We start from the raw sequence: 17,812 nt of genomic DNA, 5'->3' as shown, positions 1-17,812 counted from the left end.
GGTCGCTATGAGTCGCAAGTGACTCGATGGCACATAACAACAACTACATATACTACAATGGCCATAGATATATGCACTCCAAGTTGTTGTTGTTAGGTGCCATCAAGTACAACTCATAGCGACCCTATGAACAACAGATCTTAACCTTGTCCAATCCTGTGCCACTCTCATTAGGTCAAATACACTTAAGCCCACTGATGCAGTCACTGTGTCAATTCATCTCGTTGAAGGTCTTCCTCTCTTGCTGACCCTCTACTTTTCCAAACATGATATCTCTTTCCAAGTTTTATAGCCTATCTTAACAACATGCCCATAATGTGTGAGATGAAGTTCTGACACTCCTTGCCTCCAAAGAGCACTCTGACTGTAATTTTTCCAAGGTATATCTGTTCTTTTGGTCGTCCATGGGATATTAATTGCTCTTCTCCAACATGATAATTCAGAGGCATCAATTCTTCTTCTGTCATCCTTCTTTATTCATTATCCAGCTCTGAGATGCACAGCAGGTGATTGAAAAGACCATGGCCTAAATCATGTGCATCTTAAGTCTTCAAACTGACATCATTGCTACTCAGTAACGTGGAGAGATCCCTAACAACAAACTTGCCCAATGCCGTATGTATCCTGATCATCTGACTGCTGGTGCCAAAAGTGTTACTTGTGGATCCGAGTAAGAGGAAAACATTGGCAATTTCAACCTGGAGACCTATCATGATGTTGCAAATCTGTCCAGTGGTGATGATTTTTCTTTTTCTTCTTGCTGTTAAGATGCAATCTGTTGAAGACTATAGTCTTTGATCCTCTGCAGTTAGTGTATCAAGTACTCCCCACTTTCAGCAAGAAAGGTTGTATCCTCTGCATAGTGCAAGTTGGTGATGAGAAATCCTGATACTACATTCTTCTTCATCAAGTCTAGCTTCTCAAGTTATTTGCTCATCATACAGATTGAATAGATATGGAGAAAGAATACAACCCTGAATTACACTTTCCAGATTTTAAACCATGCAGTGTCCATTCTCTTGCTCTGTTCAGACAACAGTTTCTTGGTCTAGGTCTTCCTTCATTACCATTGGCTCTTATTCATACAGTACTTCCTGAAACTTTTCAGTGTTAACCAGTTCTTTTTGGTACCATGATTTTGTGTATTCCTTCCATCTTCTTTTGCTGCTTCCTGGTTCATTCAAGATTTTGCCCATTGGATCTCTCAGTATTGCATCTATGTCCTCCGAGCATACACACCACACACACACATACAACCCTGTATCCAGGCCAAAGGGAAAATCTAATCACATAAATCATCCTGAGTTGTGCTGAGCCTTCAGAAGCACATTAGTTAAAATGAAATGGCACCATCTTAAAAGTTTTATTCTGTGTTCCTAAATCTGTCTCCTAGAGACAAAAACTATTCAGTCAATTCTGCCTCCTGATGACCTTCTATCAGTTTTTCTGGGTCTATAAATCTTTGGTTTCCATATTTTTATTTGTTTCCATATAATAATTCAAATATTGTGTTTCATGTGTGTACACTAAGTTGGGTTTTCTTCCTTTCAATATTTGTATCGATTTCCATATAATAATTCATATACATCATGCATGTACTTTGTTTTTCTTCATGCATGTAACTTTGGGTTTTTTTATACAATTTTTCATTTACATTATGTTTCATTCATACACATTGTGTTTTATACAATCATTTATATACATTGTACTTTATATAATTAATTACTACTGATCTATGCCTTTTATTTAAGGAGCTTTGGTGGCCTACTGACAAGAAACAGCACTGCAATGCCAAAGGCATGTGGTTTGCATCCACCAGCTGCTCTGCAAGAGAAAGATGGGCAATCTACTCTCATATGATTAACTGTCTCTGAAAACCCACTGGAAGGTCAACTATGGATCAGTTCTGACTTGACAGCACACAACAACGTCTATTATTACCATGTCATGTCAGATCTCTATTGAAACTTTGCTACTCCTTCACCCCCTCATATGCCCACCAACCTTGGCTAGCATAGTGATTTCATTCCTTTAACTTTTTTTTTCTTGTTATGTACCTTCGAATCAGATCCAACTGGCATAGGAGGAGATTGCCCTTCCTTCTCCAACAGAGCATCTGATGGATTTGAACTGCGTTTGGAGACAAAGGTGCGCCTGATAGAGGCCATGGTCTTTGCAATCACTTGTTATGCATCAGAGAGCTGGACAATGACTAGGGAGGATAGAAGGAGAATTGACACCTTTGAGATGTGGTGCTGGAGAAGAGTATTGAATGTACCATGGACTGCCACGAAAACAAACAGATTCATCCTAGAGAGCGTTAAACCAGGCTACTCCTTGGAGGCAAGGATTCTGGGGCTTCGCCTGACATACTTTGGACATGTTGCAAGGAGAGACAGGTCTTTAGAGAGGGGCATCATGCTGGGTAGAGTAGAGGGACAGCGCAGGAGGGGAAGACCCTCTATGAGGTGGATTGATTCAGTGACTGGGGTACTCAGGATGGGTGTGTCAGAGGCACTGTGATCGGCACAGGATAGAGCAGGGTTTAGGGCTGTTGTACATAGGGTCAATATGAATCTCAAATGACTTGACGGCACATAACAACAACAACAACAACCACCTTTGGGATTGCAGTACAGCTTCTTACCACTAGGCCACCAGAGCTTCCTTCCTTTCACTTTTTTCCATCTCTTTGTCACTTTCTCCTTCCACTTTTGAACACTTATCATCCTTCTATATTTACAATAATGGTCTTATACAGTCATTATGTCATTATGAGACTGAGTTATTTCACTTAGCATAATACTTTCCAGGCTCTCTAATTTTATATATAGTATTTTACAAAATCATTGTTCCTTGGTGCTGCATAGTATTCCATTGTATGACTTTCTCAATTCTTTCATTTGTTGATGGACATTTGAACTGTTTACATTCTTGCTATTGTGAATAACACTGCTATGAACATAGGTGTATAAATGTCCATTCATGTCTCAGTTCTGATTTCCTCGGGGTATATGCCTAGCAGTGGAATAACAGGGTCTTATGGGATATCTATGCTCAACTTTTTGGGAAAATGCCAGTCTTTCAGAGTGGTTGTGCCACTTTACAATCCCATCAGCATTGTATAAGAGTTCCAATCTCTCCAAAATTTATTGCTTAACTATCCTCTTAAACTTTGGGTGAGATGGTAAAATGTCACTGTCAAATATTTTTTTCTTAGTCTGTAGATTTTCTTTTCATATTATTTCATATTATTGGGGGAAAGTATTTTATGCACACAGGAACGAGTGTTAGATGGTCCATCCATCAATTTTGTTCTCTCCTGGTTGTACACTTCTAGCTATATTTTTCAAACCTATTTATGCTATAAGCTATGGGTTGTAAGTCTGGTCCCATTTTGTCTCTTAGGATCTTTATGATTTGGGGCTTTACCCTAGGTCTCTAATCTACCTAGAGGCAATTTTTGTGTTTGGTGTGAGATCTGGATCCTCTTTCAGTTTTCTGCAGGTTTTGCCAGCACCATTTGTTGAAGAGATTGCCATTTCCCCATTTGACAGGTACTCATTGACCATAGGTAGATGGGTTGGATTTTGGGTTCTAGATTCTATTTAGTTGATCTATGTGTCAGTCATAGTACAAATACCTTGCTGTTTTAGTTACTGTTATTATGACTAAGTAGTATGTTTTGAGATCAGAAAGTACTATACCTCTTACTTTATTTTTCTTTTTCAGAAGAGCCTTGCTAATAAAAAATTTTAAAGAATTTTTTAAAAATAAGAGCTTTGCTTATTTTAGGTCTCTTTCCTTTCCAAATAAAACTGCAAATTGCCTTTTCTATCACTTTGAAGAATGACTATAATATCTATATTGGTATTGTATTGAACATGAAGATTGCTTTTTGTAGTATTATCATTTTCACAATGTTGAGTCTGCCTATCCATGAGTAGGGAATATTTTTCCATTTAGTTATTATTTCTTGTGGTAGTGTTTGTAGGTTCTCTTATAAAGGTCTTTTGTGTCTCTAGTTAGGTTTACGCTCAAGTATTTTATCTTGTGATTGGCTATTGTAAATGGTATTGCTTTCTTAATTTCCTTTTCCATTCTTTCTCTTTGCTGTAGAGAAATGTCATTGATTTTTGTATATTGATTTGGTATCCTGCCATTCTGCTAATTGGTCTACTAGGTAAAACAGGTTTCCATTGAGTCTTTAGAGTTTTCAGTGTACACAATCATATTGTCTGCATATAGTGACAGTTTCACCACCTCTTTACCAATTTGTATATCTCTAATTTTCTTCTCTTGTCTTACTATCCTAGCAAGTACTTCCAGTACAAGATTGAATAGAAGTGGTTATAGTGGACATCCTTGCCTGGTCCCTGTTCACGAGGAGAATGACTCTTGTTTTTCACCATTAAGAAAGATGTTGGCTCTTAGTTTTGTGTAAATACTTTTCATTATGCTGAGGAAAAGCCCTACTATTCTTATTTTGTTGAGTGCTTTAAACAGGAAGGGGTGTTGGATTTTGTAAACGGCCTTTTCTGAATCAATTGATAGGATCACATTGTTCTTACTCTTTGTTTTGTTAATGTGATTCATTATACTGATTGTTTTCTTATATTGAACCATATTTGTATGCATATATGTATACAAATATGAATCCCACTTAGTCATGATGATTTTTTTTATTTTTTTTAATTATTTTTGTGTGAGTGTTCCGTCAAATCAGATCTGACTGGTACAGGAGGAGATTGTCCCTCCTTCCCCGGCAGAGCATATAGTGGATTCGAACCATGCGCCTCTGTGATTGTAGTTCCTGCTCCTTGCCATTAGACCACCAGAGCTCCCCTTGATGAATTTTTATATACGTATACTGTTGGGTTCTATTGGCCAGGATTTGGTTAAGAAATTTTGTGTTTTGTAAATTACTACCTAACTTGGGAGGGACTGGAAAGCATTTTGAGGAGTGATCTCAGTCCCACAAGGACAAATATGGCATAAAACCATTATTGTAGAATGAGTATGAGAATCCAAGGAGGAGAAGGGTGGTGGAGGCAAAGGGATGACGATGGGTGGGGTGTTAATCTTAGGGTTGCACAATTAAATGGGGAGGATGAAGGAAATGGGAAGAATTTTGTGTGAAAAACGATGTATTTGAACTTTGTAAATAAATCGGTATAAAATTTAAAAAATTTAAAAGAAATTTTGTGTCTATGTTCATGAGAGATATTGATCTATAGTTTTCTCTTCTGGTTATGTCTGCCTGGTTTTGGTATTAGGGTTCTTCTTGCTTCAGAGAATGACTCTAGAAGTATTCCTTCTTTCTATTTCTTCTTTTCCATCCACAAGACTAGACTGCTCTCTTTGGGGGCTTCACTTGGTCTTCCTGTCTTTATGTTATAGACTTTATTTCTTTGGGCTATATGCCTAATGGTGGGATGTTGTTGCTATCATCATGTGCCGTCGAGTCACCTAGGACTCATAGCGACCCTATGTACAACAGCCCTAAACTCTGCTCTGTTCTGTGCCAATCTCACTGTCTTCAATACACTTACCCCAATTACCTCAGTCACTGAATCAATCCATCCCATCAAAAGTCTTTCTCTCCTGCGCTGTCCCTTCACCTTCCCAAGCATGATTTCCCTCTCCAAGGATTGGTCCCTCCTTGCACCATGTACAAAGTATGTCAGACAAAGCTTCAGAATCCTTGAATCCTTGCTTCCAAGAAGAAGCCTAGTTTAACCCTCTCTAGGACGAACCTGTTCTTTCTCTTAGCAGTTCATGGTATATTCAATACTTTTCTCCAACACCACAGCTCAAAGGCATCAAGTCTCCTACTATCATCCCTAGTCACTGTCCATCTCTCTGTTGCATAGCAAGTGATTGCAAAGACCATGGCCTGTATCAGCCACACCTTAGTCTCCAGACTGGTACTTTGGAGAGGTCCCTGGTAGCAACGCAACATGTCTTAATTTCCTGGCTGCTGGTTCCAAGACTGTTGATTGTAGAGCCAAGCAAATTGAAGCTGTTAATAATCTCAATCTCTTCACCATCTATCATTATGCTGCCAATCGGCCCAGTGGTGAGAATCTTTGTTTTCTTGATATTGAGTTTCAACCCATATTGAAGGCTGCAGTCCTCGACCTTCTACAGAAGTGCTTCAGGTCCTCCACTGTTTCAGTAAGCAGTATTGTGTCATCTGCATAACGCAGATTGCTGATGAGTCTTCCTTCAATCTGATGTCACATTTCTCCTCATAGAGCCCAGCCTCCCAGATAATCTATTCTGCATATAGATTGAAAAGGTATGGAGACAGGACACATCTCTGGTGTACACCCTTCCCAATATTGAACCATGCAGTTTTTCCTTGCTCTGTTCTGACCACTGCCTCCTGGTCCAAGTAAAGGTTCTGCATAAGCACGATCAAGTGTTTTTGGGGTTCCCATTCTTCTCAGAGTTAGCCACAGTTTGTTGTGTTCCACACAGTCAAATGCCTTTGCATAGTCAATGAAACACAGATAGATGTTCCTCTAGTATTCCTTGTTTTCAGCCAAGATTCATTTCACATTAGTTACAATATCCCTAGTACCACAGCTTCTTCTAAACCCACCCTGCACTTCTGGCAGTTCTCTGCTGATGTGCTGTTCCAGTTGTTTTTTGATAATCTTCAGAAGAATCTTGTTTGCATGTGATATTAATGATATTGTTCAATAATTTCCACACTCTGTTGCATCACCTTTTTTTGGAATGGGAACAAATATAGATCTCTTCCAGTCAGTTGGCCAGTTGGTTGTCCCCCAGATTTCTTGGCACAACTTGGTGAGCACATCTTGAGAAGCATCTGTTTATTGAAATATATCAGTTGGAATACCATCAATTTCTGGGGCCTTGGTTTTTGCCAGTTTTTTTCAGAGCAGCTTAAGCTTCTTCCTTCATCACCATAGGCTCTTGCTTATGCGTTGTTACATGAAATTCTTCTGTGTCTGCCAATTCCTTTTGGTACAATGACTCTGTATATTCTTTCCATTTTCTTTCAATGCTTCCTGGATCATTTAATACTCTGCTCAAAGCATCCTTAAGTATTGCAACTCGAGGCTTGAATTTGTTCTTCAGTTCTGTCAGCTTAAGAAATGCTGAGTTCGGCCCCTTTAATTTCTGACTCCAGCTCTTTGCACATTTCATTATAATACTTTGTCTTCCCATGCTGCCCTTTGAAATCTTTTGTTCAGTCCTTTAATATCTTGATTTCTTCCTTTGCTTTGGCTTCTTGGTACTCTGCTGCAATATTCAGAGTCTCCTCTGACATCCATTTTGATCTTTTCTTCCTCCTCTGTCTTTGTAATGACCTTTTGCACTCTTCCTGGTGATACTCTTGATATACTCCCACAACGCATCTAGTCTTTGCTCATTAGTGTTCAAGGCCTCAAACCTGTTCCTGAGATGGTTCTGAAATTCAGGTGGGATAGACTCAAGGTCATATTTTGGTTCCTGTAGATTTGGTTTAAGTTTCCTCAGCTTCAGTTTGAACTTGCATATGAGTAATTGGTGGTCTGTTTTACAATCAGTACCTGGCTTAGTTTTCACAGCTGATATAGAGCTTCTCCAATGGGGGTCTTTCCTAGACGTAACCAATCTGATTACTATGCATACCATCAGGTGAAATCCATGTGTATAACCTGTGTTTATGTTTCTTATAAAACATATTTGCAATGAATAAACCACTGATTGTGAAAAATTATATCATTCTATCTCCAGTTTCATTTCTGTCACCAAGTCCATGTTTTCCAACTACTGATCCTTCTTCTCGGTTCCCAACTTTTGCATTTTAGTCACCTATTATTATTAATGCATCTTGATTACATGTTCGATCAATCTCTGATTACAAAAGTATTGGGATAGCTGGACAAATGGTATTTCTATTCATAACTTCCTATGGAAACACCAAACTGTCCACCATTTTATATTACCATCGGCAGTGCTTGAGAGCTTCTTTCTCTTCACACTCTCACCAGCATTTGTTGTTTGGTTTCTTGCTAGACTTTGCTATCATAGCTTGGATGAAATGGTAACTTGCTGTTGGTTTGATTTATATCTCTTTAATAGCTAATGAGAGCATTCTGGTGACCAAATAGTATGGGGGTTGCACTGTCAACACAAAGGCAGGCAGTTTTAAAACAACTAGCTGTTCCTCTACAAGAAGATAGATAATCTTCTCTAACATGCAATGAAAGCTTCTGAAAACCTGGAGGGTCAGCTATAAGTGGGTTCCAACTTGACGGCATATCAAGCATACATAACAACAGGTTATGATCTTCATAATTTCCTCTTGTGTTTGTTGGCCATCTCAACGTCTTCTTTGAAGAAATGTATCCATGTCCTTTACTCATTTTGTAATTGGATTCTCTCAGTTGAAAGTCAGTTCTGACTTGACAGCAATGAGCTTTGAGTGATCCTATATATATAAATAGTTCTGGTGACACAATAATTAAGCACTTGGCTGTTAATGTAAAAATCAGCAGTTCAAACATACCAACATTTCTGAAAGTGAAAAAATTTGTCAGTCTGCTTCCATATATGACAGTGCTACTCTACCTATACCTAGGGTTACTGTGATCTAGAATAGACTTACCAACAATGGGTATCTCACACACTGGATTGAAATAAAGTCTGTTTACCCCAAAGCAGGCATAATTAATTATAATAAAAATCCCAGCATATTTCATAGCTGTGGAAACTGGTAAGTACAAAATTTAAACAGCAGTTGAAACCTATGTTTAAAAAATTGGAAAGGTCTTGGATTTTCAGATAACAGAATTTTTATAAAGCTTAAGATAATTAAAACAGGAGCCCTCATGACACAGTGTTTAAACATTCAGGTACTAGCAAAAAGATTGGCAGTTGAGCTTCATAAAGATTTACAGGCTTGGAAGCTGAATGCAGCATTCATCTCTGCCAATTAGAGTGACTGTTGAAATTAACTTGATGGCAAAGGTTGCATAAAACAGAATATCAGTACAAGAACACACAACTATATCTATGAGATGCAATATTAAACCCATAATATGACCCATGCAATGTAGAGCATCACAAATCTAGAAAAGAAATCTTGTTCTGTCTTGTCCCATCCTCATAATCTTTGCTATTCTCAAGACCAGTGTTGAAGTCACTGTGTCAATCCATCTTGTGAGAAAGGTCTTCTTTTTCACTGACCCTTTACTTTGCAAAACATGTTTGTCTTTTTCTAAGGACTGGTTCCTCCAGAGAATATGTAAGATGAAGTTTTTCCTTGATTATGAAAAGACATTTGACTGAATGGATCACAACAAAGTGTGGCTAATTATGAGAAGAATGGGAAACCAAGAACACCTGATTGTGTTCATGTGAAACCTATACATGGACCAGGAGGCAGTTGTCAGAACAGAGCAAGGAAACACTACATGGTTCAAAATCAGGTGTAAGGTATGTGTCTTGTCTCCATATCTCTTCAGTCTGTATGCAGAGCAGATTACTTGAGAGGCTGGACTTTATGAAGAGGGATGTAGCATCAAGATTGGAGGAAGACTCAGCAACAACCTGTATTACACAGATGACGCAACCTTGCTTGCTGAAACCGAAGAGGGTCTGAAGCATTTGCTGCAGAGGGTCATAGTCTTCAATATGGATAGAAGCTCAACATCAAGAAAATGAAGACTTTCAACCAAGGGCCAACTGTCAGCACCATGACAGATGGAAAAGAGATTGAGATTGTTGACAATTTCAGCTTGCTAGGTTCCACAATCAGCACTCTTGGCACCAGCAGTCAAGAACTCAAAAGATAAAAAAAAAAAAAAAAGAACTCAAAAGATGAATTGCATGAGGAAAATCTGTTGTCCGGGATCTCCCCAGAGTGCTAAAGAGTAATGATGTCAGTCTAGAGACTAAGGTGCCCTGATCCAGAACATGGTCTTCTTATTTGTTATGCATCAGAGAGGCAGACTATGACCAAAAATGGCAGAGGAATAATTGATACCTTTGAGTTGTGGTGCTGAGTATATCATGGACTGCCAAGAGAACTAAATATGTCTTGGAGAGGGTGAAACCAAGTTGCTCTAAGAAGTAAGGATTGTGAGGCTCTGCCTTACATACTTTGAGCATGTGACAATTCTTGGAGAAGGATATCATGGCTTGGAAGGGTGAAGAGACTGAGGGAGAGTGAGATGGATTAACACAGTAACTATGGTAATGAGGGTGTGAGACTGATTCACGATAGAGCAGGGTTCAGAGCTATTGTACATAGTGTCATTACAAATCATAGTTGACTTGAGGGCACATAACAACAACAACAACCTCTAAGGAGGACTCTGGTTGCACTTCCTCCAACATAGATTAGTTCATTTGGCATTCTACGATATATTCAATATTCTCACCAAAACCACAATTTAAAAGTATCCATCATTCTTTGGTTTTCCTTATTCTTTGTCCAACTTTCACATGCATATGAAGCAAATGAAGACACAATGGTTAGGGTCAGACATACTTTGGTCTGCAAATTGACATCTTTGTTCTTTAATACTTTAAAGAGCTCTTGACCATCACATCTCTTTTGTTAAATGTTTATTTTTTTTATTTTACATTAGTTTGCATTAAAAGTTCATATACATTGGATTTCACACTATCTTTCATTTACATTGCATTTAATATAGTCATTCTCGGTCATTAGGTCTTATAAAATCATTCGCCATTAAACCCTGATCATCACTACCCTGTCTTTCTATATCTGGCCAGATCTTGACCATTTCCCTTACTCCCTATTCCCTTGTCCCTCCACCCACCAAATTGTGCAACCCTTCCCTCTTTTCCCACCCCTTTCCCCTTGGGTCCTTATATACGTATTAGTAGTTATCCTTCTGTTTTACAATAAAAGTCCTTCGCAGTATTTATCCTTATTAGACTGAGTTAGTTCACTCAGCATAATGCCCACTAGTCTCTTGCAAGCTATGTAGTAATTTTCTAAATCGTTGCTCCTGAGTGCTATGTAGTAGTCCATCATGTGGTTGTACCACAATTTCTCAGTCCATTTAATTGTGGTTGGACATTTAGGCCGTTTCCATGTTCTTGTGATAGCAAAGAACACTCCCATGAACATTGGTGTACAGATCTCCACTTGTGTCTCAGCTCTATTTACTCAAGGTATATTCCTTAAAGTGGAATAGCTGGATGATGCAGAATTCCAATGTTCAGCTTTTGTGAGGAAATGCCGAACTGCCCTCCAGAGTGGTTGCACCGTTTTACAATCCCACCAGACATGGATGTTGATTGTAGACCCAAGCTAAATAAAATCTTTGAAAACTTCAGACTTTTATTCCATCAATACTGATGTTGCCTACTAGTCCAGTGATGAGGATCTTTGTTTTCATGATGTTGAAATACAATCCACGTTGAAGGTTTTAGTCATCTATCTTCTTTAGTAGTGCTTCAAAACTTCTTCACTTTCTGCAAGTAAGCTTGTGTCATTCTGCACAAAGTAGGTTGTCAATGAGTCCTCCTCCAATCTTATTACAACATTCTCATATAGTTCAGCTTTCAGATTATTTTCTCAGCATACATATTTAACAGATATGGAAAAATTTTAATACGACCTGGATGCACACCTTTTATGATTTTAAACATGCAATAGTCCCTTGTTCTGTTCAAACTTCTGTTAGTTCTTGGTCTATAATCAGGTTCCACATGAGCACAATTAAATGTTCCAAAATTCCCATTCTTCCTAATATTATCCATAATTTGTTATGACCAAACACAAGTAAACTTCTTTCTGATATTCTCTACTTTCCTTCAAGATTCATCTGACATTAGTACATATCCCTCGTTTCATAGCCTCTTCTCAATTCAGATCAAATTTCTAGTCAATGTACTTCCTCCAGCCATTTTTTAATAATCATCAGCAAGATTTTACTTGCATGCAATATAAGTGATATTATTCACTAATTTCCACATTCTTTTGGTTCACCTTTTTTGGAACAGGAAAAAATATGGATTTCTTCCAGTTAATTGGCCAGGTAACTTCTTCCAAATTTCTTGGCATAGTCTAGTGAGCATATCCAGGGCTGCATCTACTTGTTAAAACATCTTAAATAGTATTCAATCAGTTCCTAGGGCTTCCTTTTTTCTCCAGTGCCTTCAGTGTTTCAGTATAGTTTGGAATTTTTCCTTTAGTATCATTGGTTCTTGATATAATATGCCACTTTCTGTAAATGTTTTATCATGGGCCAATTATTTTTGATACAGTGACTATGTATTCCTCCCATCTTTTTTTGATGCTTCCTCCAGCATACATTATTTTACCATATTTGCTCATGTTCAATATTTAATATTTGCTTTATTAATTGCAACTTGATGCATGAGGGTTTTTCCCCTTCAGCTCTTTCAGTTTGAGGAATGTCAAGTGTGTTCCTCTTCAGTTTTTCTGACTCCAGATCTTTGACATTTCGTTATAATATTATGTTATGTCTTTTCATTGGAAGCAGGAGTGGCACCCACATCCTAAACAATATGCCTCTGGAAACTCTATGAACATTGAGAAACAATGATAGTCATAGAACAGGATTCAGGTCTTTTGTTCAGAGGGTTGCTATGAGTCGTGCTCGACTCAGCGGCAATCAGCACCAACATGTCTTCTTAAGCTGCTCTTTGAAATCTGTTCACTTCTCTTACTTCATCATTTCTTCATTTTAGGTTCAAAAACATCCAAATTCAATTACTTGAGCCAGAAGTGACCCATGGCTGACCTTCCACTAAGTTTCTGAGGCTGTTAATGGCAAGGGAGGAGAGTCCTCATGTTTCTTACGTAGCACTGCAGATGAGTTTTAACCATGAGAAAGATGAGCCTTTGGATGAGTCTGGCACGGCTTCTTGCAGACTAAAACATGATAGTGTCTCTCATTCAAGGCTATTGGAAACTGGGTTTTCAGAGAGAGTAAATTGCATGGGAAGACACTGCCCACCTTTCTCCCAGAAGCAGCTGGTGGATTTGTAGTCCACACCTTTGAGTGGGCAGCCCAACTCCTTACCACTAGACTACCAGAGCTCCCTACATTACTAATATATTCAATTCAATTCATGGACTTGAGAGAGACAGTAATGGCTACCACACTCCTGGTTTTCAACAAGACAAGTGGACTTTGGTGGGGAGAGGCAGTCGTTACAGAAAATGTGAACAAAGTAAATCTAAAGCAGAAGAGGGATGTTACAATAAACATTCTCACATGATTCACTTCAATGTAGGAAAATTTAATAACAGAACTGAAAAGAGCAAAGAATCTTATGTGACTGTTTTCAAGTCAGAAAGGGTCACCCGATTAAAGGATGTTTAATGCATGAGCATCAGGATTGGAGGAAGACTCAACAACCTGTGTTATACAGATGACAAACGTGCTTGCTGAAACTGAGGAGGACCTGAAGCACTTGCTGCAGAAAGTCAACGACTATAGTCTTCAATATGGATTGAAGCTAAACATCAGGAAGACAAAGATTCTCACCACTGGGCCAACTGGCAGCAGTGATTGAGAAGAGATTGAGGTTATTAACAATTTCAGCTTGCTCGGCTCCACAATCAACACTCTTGGCCCCAGGAGTGAGGCAATTAAAAGAAGACTTGCATTGTGGAAATCTGCTATTAGGTGTCTCTCCAGAGTGCTGAAGAGCAAAGATGTCAGTCTAGAGACTAAGGTGTACCTGATCCAGGTCATGGTCTTCACAATTACTGGCTATGTATCAGAGAGCTGGGCAATGACTAAGGATGACAGAATAATTGATGCCTTTGAGTTGTGATGCTGGAGAAGAATCTTGAACATGCCATGGACTGCCAAGAAAACAAGTCTGTGTTGAAGAGGGTGAAACCAAGTTTTTCTTAGGCACTAGTATTTTAAAGGCACATACTTGAGCATGTGGCCAAGAGGGACCATCCTTTGAGAAGGACATCATGCTTGGAAGGGTGGAAGGATAATGCAAGAGGAAGACACTGGATGAAATGGATTGACATGGCAACTGAGCAATGGATTTAGATGGGTTGGCGTCAGTGAGACTGGCTCAGACTTCAGAGCTGTTGTACATAGAGTCGCCATAAGTCACAGGCATATAACAACAACAACATGGATGAGCACAAAAGGGGGAAAATAGTTGGAGAGATCTAAAAGGGAGGCCAGGCTTTCAGGTTGGGGGCTACTTAATCAGGACGCCCAAGTCAAAGGCACTGTCTCTTTTGGCATCAACGATAACGAAGCTTGCTTCATGCTTTCAAAGATTTGACACTACTGCTCTAGTTTAAAGTTGCATTTATGCCTTTTGCTTGATCTAAAGGTATTATTTATTGCTTAAGAGAAATTGTATTATTATAATTTTAAGTAATTGTAACGTGCCAACCACATTTTGCCCGTCCCTGACTGCCGGGTCCCCTGTCTTTCGGGTGCACAGCGAACTTTGTCCTTACCTGTGCTCTCAGACAGGACCGTCCTAGGAGAGACTGAGGGTGGGCGCCACGGTCTGGAAAGGATTGCCCCGCATGGCATCACACGAGATTGCCGAGCCCCCACTTCCCACTTGAACGCTCTGAGAGATGCGGGGAGTGGTCAGCAGCCCCCGGCCCCGCCCCCGGGCCCCGCCCCGAGGGCTCCTCCGTCGGCTCCGCCCCGGCGCCCCCAGCCCCCGCCCGCCACGCGCCCCGCCCTGGCCCTTGCCCGGCGGGTGCCCGCACTCGGAGCCCGGAGCCCCGGCCCGTCGGACCCGCGTCGCAGCGGCCGGAGATGCAGTGGGGCACCGCGCTTTGCCTGCGCCTCTGGCTCTGCCTCGGACTCCTGCAAGGTGAGCGCAGAGACCTCCGCCCGCTCCGGAGTGCAAGACGAGCGGTGGAGGCGAGGGAGCCGTCCCGGCTGGAGCGAGTGGTGGGGCCGCCTCGACGGACTCGGGAGGGGAACAGAACTGGCAGGGAGGGATCCCCGAGGAGTTTTGTGGAAGTCGGGGGGACACACGGTTGGCTGCAAGCCTGGGACACTGGAGGAGGCAGGGCGGGGGTACGCAAAGTGGACGGAGCGCAGGAGTCCGGGCTCCCGGGCGGCCAGGATGAGGAAAGACGGGCGGGACTGCAGCCGGGTCAGGGACAGGCAGCGGGGCTGCTCCGGCGTGCGGAGATCGCTGTCGGGCTTTCTGACCACCTCGGCCTGTGGATCCCTGCGGGCCAGGCCCCTTATCGTTGTTACCTTCAGCCTGGATCCCTCATCTCCTAGCTTGGTTCCTCCGGGAATCCCCGCCCCACACCACTGGCCTTGTAGACCCACCGGCACTGAGATTGTTCCCTGGACGCGGAGGCGCCAATTCTGGCCAGGCCCCAGAGCTGGGTGCGCACTTCCCGACCCCGACTGTCTGTGTTTAAAATCTGCTCCGGAGTTTCCCTTCCCCTCCCCACCCCCCAAGGCTTGGAACTAGGGAGACTCTGGAAGAGACTGGCGCGCCGCTGGGTGCAGAGCGAGCAGGTGTTAACTGGGATTTGCGGCAGGGTCAAGGTCTCAGAAGAGGCAAAGTGGCTCCTTGGATTGAAGGGGTTAGCAGCGAGGAACCTGGGCCTTAATGCACAGGGCGCCACGAAAGTTTTACGCACAGAAGAGGCAAGGGCAGCGATGTGTTTCTTAACTTGGCTCTGGCTTGATAAAAAATCAAACCAGAGGTTGCTGATGCGCGAGGAACTAAAGAAGAGGAAGGTGAAGCATGAGGGAGGGAGTAGAATATAAAATGCTATAGCACAGGAGATGCCAGGGGGTTGAAGTCCTCCAAGAATCTGGTGATCCCTGGTAATCAAGAAATGGAGAAAGGACCCTGGCATTTGGAGAAGTGTATGGGAGATACAGAAAGTTTGCTTTAGTAATAAATGATTCTTCTTGTTGTTGTATGCCATTGAGTCAGAACCAACTCAGCTGACTCTGCAGCGGGTTTTCAGAGGCAGTATATTGCATAGAAGCAGAGTGCCCATCCTTCTCTTGCAGAACAGCTGGTGGATTTGAACAATGAGCCTTTAGGATTGCAGTGCAGCTCCTTACCACTAAAGCCACAACCCACAACTAAAATACCTGTGAACATCAGTTTTTGCGTGCTTCAGAGAACCCTGGTACTGCTGACCGAAATGTTATCAGTTGGAATCCACATCCCAGTAAGACAAAGATGTGGCAGTCTACTTCTGTAATGACTTACAGGCTTCGAAACCCTATGAGGCAGTTCCACTCTGTCCTATAGGATTGCTATGGTTTAGAATCCATCTACAGCAATGGGTTTGTTTGTTGTTTGTCCTTCATTACTTTTAATCCTCACAGTCATTTTACAGATGGTGAAGCTCAGACAAAGGACATTATGAAACTTGCCCAAAGTCCTCAGGTTGCAGGGAAAGAGAGTTCTCCTTTCTGTTACCACTTATGCCTTTACCAGCTGAGTGGCTGAGGACAAGAGAGGTGGAGGGGAAGCTAAGGAGAGGAGCGAGGAGGGCACCTGTAGCCTCTGATGCTATCAAGCTGCCCTGGGCCCTGTACCTTCTCCCCTGTACAAAGACTAGACCCAGGCTCTCATAAATGCTCAGTATGTTTGTTGAGTGACTGAATGTGGGGGAACAGGGGTGAACAGAGTCCTGGTGGGACTGCAGAAGTAAGGGTAGGAGACCTCAACTTTGAACAGAGGTTGAGGCAGTTGAAGCTAAAGAAAAAGACTAAACGGGAGACCAGACTAGAAGCAGAGTAAAGGGTCCAGGATAGGACACTGACTGGGACAAGGAGACAGGGAGGAAATATTCATCCTGAGAAATGCAGAAGAGGCCTAAGTAGTGATGCCATGGAGCCGAGCAGCCACTGAGCTGGAAGTACAGCAGTGACGGGTACTGAAGGAGTCAAGCAGAGTGAGGATAGGAGCAAGTGGCCACTGGATTTGAATCAACTAAGTGGGTAGCAGCAATGTGAAGGGCTGAGGGTAGTGAAGCAGGGTGCTGCACTGAGTGTGACTGGAGGATGCAGAGGGTGTCAGCCTGAGGAATTCACGGAAGAAGGGTGTGACCCAGGCTGGACCAGGGTGTGGCTAGTGTGAGGATGACCCTGTCCTTTGGGGGTTTCCTGAGTGCTAGATTGGCAGGGACACAGACATCTGTAGCCCACGGGCAAAAATGCTCAGTAACTCTAGTGAGGTGCAGATGGTGGTTGTGGGCTGCACTGGAAGGAAGTGTCACTTCCAGCAAAGGGCTTCCTGGAGGGATGCTCTTTGAGCTCATCTGCAGAATTCAAGGGATGGGCACGCCAGGCAAGGCGGGGAACCCCTCAAAGGCCCGATGGTGTATGTAGCAAGACATATGTGGCTGGAGCCTGGAGCAGAGGTGTGGGATGGGAAGAGGTGAGGGAATTACAAGGCAGGAGAGGATGGCAGGAACCTGTAGCTTAAGGGTGAGTTCTGAGCAAGGCAGCCATCTGGTCAGATTCCTTGAGTTAAGATCAGATGAGTCAAGTAAGACTTGAGCCAGAAAGGTCATGAAGTGAGTGAAAGTGGATGGACCCAAGAGAAATGAGAGATGCCAGGAGTGGAAGTAGTAATAACTGTGGATAAATTAAGCATAGGGCTGGGGAGAAATGGGAAGTTGAAGCAGCAGACTGAACCACGGCAGAAGCAAATGTGAGGAGGTCCACTGGGGAGGCAGGTCCACTGGGCTCCAGCAGAACTTTCTAGAGCCTCCAGTTGATGCAACAATGCCAGATAAACAAGGAAGAAAGTTGGGAGCGATAGAGTGTAATGGAGCAGCTGCTGTTGTTATGTACTT

The 17,812-nt window shown here is 41.9% G+C and overlaps 1 protein-coding gene across 1 annotated transcript in view; it reads left to right on the top strand.

The window, feature by feature from the left end:
* The window catches only part of FLT4 (fms-related tyrosine kinase 4), a 73,432-nt gene that overhangs the window by 10,453 nt on the left and 45,167 nt on the right, over positions 1–17,812 (top strand). Inside the window, exon 3 of the mRNA XM_006898154.1 lies at positions 14,477–15,298. Coding sequence (XP_006898216.1) covers positions 14,477–15,298 — 822 coding nt within the window. The remainder of the gene's footprint in view (positions 1–14,476; positions 15,299–17,812) is intronic.

The sequence above is a fragment of the Elephantulus edwardii genome, unplaced genomic scaffold (genome assembly GCF_000299155.1).
Source record: "Elephantulus edwardii isolate Elephantulus edwardi_28Jun2011 unplaced genomic scaffold, EleEdw1.0 scaffold00221, whole genome shotgun sequence".
Taxonomy (NCBI): Eukaryota; Metazoa; Chordata; class Mammalia; order Macroscelidea; family Macroscelididae; genus Elephantulus; species Elephantulus edwardii.
Note: the sequence above shows the minus strand (reverse complement) of the source record. Positions and strands in the feature narration are given on the sequence as shown.